Source organism: Sceloporus occidentalis, unplaced genomic scaffold (assembly GCF_023333645.1).
Source record: "Sceloporus occidentalis isolate IW3139 unplaced genomic scaffold, rSceOcc1.0.p SCAF_46, whole genome shotgun sequence".
NCBI lineage: Eukaryota > Metazoa > Chordata > Lepidosauria > Squamata > Phrynosomatidae > Sceloporus > Sceloporus occidentalis.
Genome location: NW_028317026.1, coordinates 154,216 through 160,722, shown reverse-complemented (window position 1 = coordinate 160,722; position 6,507 = coordinate 154,216). Strand labels below are relative to the sequence as shown.

Below are 6,507 nucleotides of genomic sequence, written 5' to 3'. Positions count from 1 at the left end.
TAGGAACAGTTTGGGGAAGGCCCTTTTCTATTCCAGCACAACCGTGCCCCAGTGCACAAAGCAGGGTCCATAAAGACATGGCTGGATGAGTTTGGTGTGGAAGAACTTGACTGGCCCACACAGAGGCCTGACGTCAACCCCATCGAACACCTTTGGGATGAACTGAACGGAGATCAGTGCCTGACCTTACAAATGCTCTACTGGATGAATGGGCAAATTCCCACAGAAACACTCCCAACATCTTGTAGAAAGCCTTCCCAGAAGAGTGGAATCTGCCAGCATGTCCTAGTAATTAGTGATATGTGCTCGAACTTACATTTCCATACCTATTTGGGGAGGGGAGGTTATCACAACATATTATTTTATGAGACCCAGTTTGTCCTAAACTAGGTATCTATGAATTGCTTAATGTGTTCCGAAAAATATGAAAATTGTGATGGCTTCTCTTAAAGGGTTAAATCCAGAGAGAGAACATGTTACCATAACAAATATCACATTAACAAGTCAACAAAAATATTGTGTCTAGTAAAGATTGGACTAAACTACATTACTGTGTCAATGAAATACACAAAGAAAACTTTTTCCATGGGACATCCTATTTAAAGTGACCATGTGTGTTTTTACATAAGCACAAAAAATGCTAATTGTGCCAGTAGAGCAACAAGGTATATTTATTTACAGATCTATAGATTAAATAGTTTCTGTAAAATAAATATATTTGCTTTTGTTAAATATGATTGGTTATACAAAAGCTGACAAGCACATTAGAAGAATTTTAATTTTTAAACTTTAAATTGTTTAGTACTCGCCAAAGGCCAAGCTGAGTGTGAAACCTTATCAATTGAATGGAACAAAGCGTTAAATAAATATTAGGACTGTAGGCTGTGGGTGAAAGGGATGTGAGACAAAGGTGCATTTACCGTTGGTGCTGCTCTAGGCCTAACCCTGGTCCGCGTCCCCTGCGTGCCACTGTCCTTACTACTAGGCATCGCCGCTCCACTTTTAAATTGAAGCAAAGAGCAGAAGCGATTATGGAGGACTGTGTTGACTCGGCACAGCTCTCCATAGTGTTAATGGGCCAGTTGGGCCACTTGAGTAGTGGCGATTGCGGGGAGCCTGAGGCTCCATGTTATGCTGCAGAGGGGCTGCCATGGATAGATTTTGCCCATGCAGGCTTTTCACATCGTCTCCATTTTTAAACATCTGAGTGTCAACTACACATTAGATACCAGCTGTCTTTAGGAAACCAGATTCTTGGGACTAGATGGGTTTATTCGCTAAAGGGAGAGTTGTGGGTTCAGTTCATTTACTTCACTATGCATTATGAAAGCTAAACATTTGCTGCAAAAATAACTTGGGTGACCTGTATAATACGTACTTAAATCACTGAGAATTCTTTGTCCCCTCACCCACTGAATTATCAATTATTTAGAAATTTGCTAGGGATGGCACTAATGAATAGTAAATTGAAGAAACTGAAACCTCAACTTTCATGGCAACTCTCCCTTTAGTGAACGGACCCTAGGTGTGATGTTTACAGCTGCCATATATGCAGGTGACCTGTCAACTTCAATTCAAGATTATTGAATTATAGATTCAATAATCTATAATTAGATTATAGGCAATAGTATACAGCAACAACGTGGAGAACCCAATTGACTATCCAAAGTTAAACTATGAAAATTACAGCACTTGTCAAGGAAGCCCTAATAGTATCTCAACAGGCCAAGTGTAAGGGTACCAACATTGTACATGCTCGTAAATCAGAGATGACCTCTGTCTGAATCATATGTAATAATGCAAGGATATGGGGTTTACGGCCCCAATGGGTGTTTGTTCAATTAGCCAGGGGTCATGGCTCCACCAAGACATTTTCTGTTGGTAGCTGGTTGCGTCTGCTATATTTTCTTTGTTGAAACATTACTGTGACTTTAGTGGATGTAGAATGCCGCGATACCCTCATATCCCGCCAACACTTTCAGCTCCTAGAAAAAAAGGGACATAAGTGATGGAAAGAGAGACAGAGAGGGATTTGGCTCCTAAAGAGGGACTTCTGACCAGTGACACGTTCAAGGTATGCATTTCCACATATATATATATACATATAGCAACTGGGTGTTTACAATAATAAGGGCTCCAGGACTGTAACCTTTATGTGCACCTCTACGCAATGTATAGGATGGAACTAAAGACTATGTATTTTCCTATATATATTTCTTTTTTTTACTAAATACAAACATTTTATTCCCTGCCACCTAAATCCATTATGTTAATTCGGATTACATTGGTTAGCCAAAAGCACTGTTGCTATATTTACCCAGCAGGCCAGACGGTAGCAACTACCCCTTTCCAGTCACACACAGGACACTGGAAACATCCTTCATCTTAGATCATCTCCTCCTTCATGCTCGGCCATAAAAAAACAGAAGGGGCACCGTTCTCATTATTTCACACAAGAAGCGGGGGGTTGTCTCATATGGAAGCATACATTCTGGTGTAGGTCCCTCCCTCCCCCTATGCAAATAATATGATGTTCGCTCTCCATCGGGCTATTATTGACAGCCACTCCGAGTGTGAGTCACCCTCCCGAGGACACGCGCAGCTCTAGACATCTCCCGCAAATATCAGAGAGAGGATTTCAGGCTCTGAGCGTCCGCCGCGAACCCGAGCGGGTGTTGTGTGCACGGTAAGTGTGTCACGGAGCAGTGCTGTGCGACGGTGGCAGCCTCCCGTCTATTTAAGGCCGCGGATGGGGTTCATCTCGTCACCTCATGTAAGCGCATGTGAGCTGCCGGACGCTTCCTAAATTACCTAGCGGGCTGGAAGGGGTGCGAGCACATTGAATAGCCCGTGGGGCCCGTAGCTCTTGTGTTTAGTTAAGATGCTTTCGTTTCCACGGCAGCGTCTGGCAAATTACTGTTAATCTGCTGGCGTTACAGTAATGTACGCAGAAACAAGAAACAATATTCGTTTTACTAAAACAAACGACGGAAGCATTCTGTGTGTATATTATATACCGGTATATATATTACATCATGTTATTCACAATAATATTTATATTATTTCTATTATATCATTATTTTTTCTATTATATTATTATATTATATCTATTATATTATTATTTATAATAAGACTGTGCATTGTGTGTGTATATATATATGTGTAAATATATATAGTTATATATATTATTCACAAAGACTGTGCATTGGGTGTATATATATATTGTGATAAACCCTATAGCAGGAGGGCCCTACATGTCACTTTTAGGGGTCCTAAGCACAGTCCTCTAGGGCAATCAGTCTCGGAAACACCAGCTTGTAACAAAACAGATCTTTATTTTTAATTGCTGAAACCCAAAAAAAACAAATCATAAAAAGAAAACCTAGCTCCCAATTGGAGCCCTCTCTAACTGAACTATGCTGGTCCAGACTGACCAGCCTAATCACCCACTAACTCAACCTCCCAGCCAGACCCAGCTATGCCAGGCTCTGGAAAACCTCCCCCAGACAGCACACAAAATGTCCAGGCAGGTATTGCCTCACTTGGCTCAGGGATTGTCTTCTTCAGGGCCTCTCCTTGCCCTGGGAGCACAGGGAACTTCCTCTTCCCACAACAGTCTCTCTGAGTATCAAGCTCCAGGGGTTTTTAATGTCCAGCACCTGTGCCTGATGCCGGCCCCATAGGAATCCCGGACCGGATCCTGCAGATTTCTTGCCTCCTGGAAAACCCGGCATGGAATTTCCACAGCATGGGGAAACCGAGCATTGGCCCACCCTGCTCTCCAATTGCTCCACCCCAGGGACCCATATTTATGATCTGGATAGCACCTATACCCAAATGCCACACTAAGCATCTCCCAGGGGTTTACACTGTCACAATATCTATAAATATATATAGTTATATATATTTTTCACAAAGACTGTGCATTGTGTGTATATATTATATACAGATAGATATATATATTATATATCATATTATTCACAAAGACCGCATTGTGTGTGTGTAAATGTTTGCTACACTTTGATAAAGAAAACAAGTTTCTGATTTAGTTGTATAATTCTGATGTAAGGTGATATAACATTGTTACAATTACAGAACACACATTCAGGAGAATGATCCATGCATGCTTGGAGCTGGCCACAAATCATCAAAATTGTTACTTGTTTTGCTTTTATTTTATGGGGCCTTGAGGTCCGGTATTTAAATGGCCATCATTCTTTGTTTGATTAAATAGAAATCCAGTTATCCATGTATTCTTCAGAAATTTGAATGTCTTTATTCATCTTTCCTCCTCTGATCTTCCTCTTTAAAGGAAGTGCAGACCCCAAATCTTCCTACCTCCTCCAAGTTTATTTAATAGTTACATGTGTTATTATATGCTCACGACATTTCATATTTGGTTGTGGTCACTTATGATGCAATCTGGAAAGTTCCCAGCATATGTTTTTTGTTAAAAAGGCACGTTATGAAATCATAACATTCTACGATAGCAACCGACCAAAGTACAGGCAAATATTCTTAAAACTTTTTGGCAGCCATGGCTGTTAGCATTGAATAATAGATTGTTATATTATAAGCAGTATAAAAACTGTGAGGGTAAATCAACATGGAACGGAAATGACAGGCCAATTGCACCATTGCCTTTAACAAACCAGTACATATCTACAAATGTATTAATTTACTACGTTAAATTGAGCAATGCTCAATCAAACCATTGGTAGAAGTCAGCAGGTACTTGACAAGAACCCACTAATGAATCTTTGCCATGTGAAGCATTTACCAAATTCTGATACCTCCATTACTCCAACTTTAGCTGCGTTAGTTTAGTCAGAGGCCAACTTCCAAGTTGCTGTGATTTTCAACTCATCCGAGGAGAGTAGGAGCACAGCGTTTGATGACAACTCCAAAGGCTTCACATTTGGAGAATAAAATAATTTTGATGATTTTATTTTTTTTCTATAATGAACGCATGATGATTGAGCAACGTATTTATCAGATGAGTTGTGGCCATAATATATATATAAGCAAACAGAGAAGCCAGAGGTAGCAAATATTACGTTCTCAAGCTGTTTTTAAGTTTTAGCTTCCATGTTGAGGAATGAATGCTGAATATTAGTTCCAGGGCCTAGTGGTCCTGCGCAATGCCCTCTCTCTTTCTCCCCATATTCATGGTTATATTTCAGAAAAAGGCATACAACAGAAACACTACCCTGTATAGGTGCTGCAACCAGGGTGTGGTATTTTCACACCCGATAAGGATTTGCATGTAATGTTTACCGAAACTGATTGGATAAGTGAGCGGTGTAACACAACCCCACATGTCTGTACAAACCTACCCAGAAAATCTAGACGAAGCAACTTGTTTATACACCATATAGGGGGGAAACAATATGGGAGGTAAATGAATTGCCTGAAGACTTTAAAAACTTCTCAGTATATGGGTCTGATAACAACCAGATCAAGCATCTAGTTTAGTAAGGGAATAATACCGTCATTTTATTGCATTGATCTGGTTTTTTTTTTGGTTGGTCTTCTGGATAAAAGAAAAAATCACAATTTGTTTTAAAAAATAATAAATATGTATATATATAATTTAAAATATGCTTCGCTTTAGTTATGATGCGTACCTAATGATTTATTTTAAGTTTGTATAGTCCATTCTTTCACGTAATCATATCTGAAGAGTCCAATGTTTAAAGGGACTTGAATGCATATGATGTTGGGTCCCTTTTTTCATGTGGTCCATTTTGCAAATGCATGGGAGGATTCTGCAGGTTCCCCCAAATGCAATTTGCTCTTTTCCCCAAATCCCTGCTATATGCTCTCCAAGAGATGTATTCAGCTGAACACATCTCTCTTTCTTATACAATCACCTCCAATCAGCACTTTCCTGCCACTGACTGTCCCCTTCAAAGTTATATGTATATTTTCTTAATATAGTTGTTTTCAAAAATTTGCCCTTAATCTTTAACATTTGGATAATTTTCAAGTAACTGGAAGTTAAGGTTTACACTGGATATATATTTCTACTTACTGTTTTTCCTATTTTCTTAGATAAACAACAATGGAGACCAAAGAAATAGGTAATGGAAAAGATGATTCAGGGCAGGACAAAGACAATATCTCTGAAAGCCAGCAGTCTGATCATATGCAGGCTGATGCAGATGTCACGGGACACATTGTTAAGGTAATTGTAGTTTTGTTGTGCTCCTCAACCCCCTCCTCAAAGCACACCTAACAGTCCAGGATTTAGGTATTACTCAGGTCTGTCTAAGGTGTCAAAGTTTGCCTTGAGGAGAGGGTTGAGGAGCACTACAATAAAGCATTTATCTGCAAGCATTCTGTTTCCTTCTTGTATACCGTAAATAGGGTCCATGGAATAGTCTTTAAGCCTTACTCCTAGCAGTGAGGCTCCCACATTTCTTTGAGAACCTTGCTGGTTCCTGTAATTAGTCCACATGGCACCATGGACAGAGAGAAGGCATACTGCAAGTTAATTTGATTTGT

At 39.8% G+C, this 6,507-nt stretch overlaps 1 protein-coding gene across 1 annotated transcript in view; it reads left to right on the top strand.

Moving 5' to 3' along the window:
• Window positions 1-6,064: 6,064 nt before the first annotated feature.
• The window catches only part of LOC149289297 (sodium/hydrogen exchanger 9B2-like), a 28,338-nt gene continuing 27,895 nt past the window's right edge, over window positions 6,065-6,507 (top strand). The window contains exon 1 of the mRNA XM_089490711.1: window positions 6,065-6,187. Within this exon, the coding sequence (XP_089346837.1) occupies window positions 6,065-6,187 (123 nt within the window). The remainder of the gene's footprint in view (window positions 6,188-6,507) is intronic.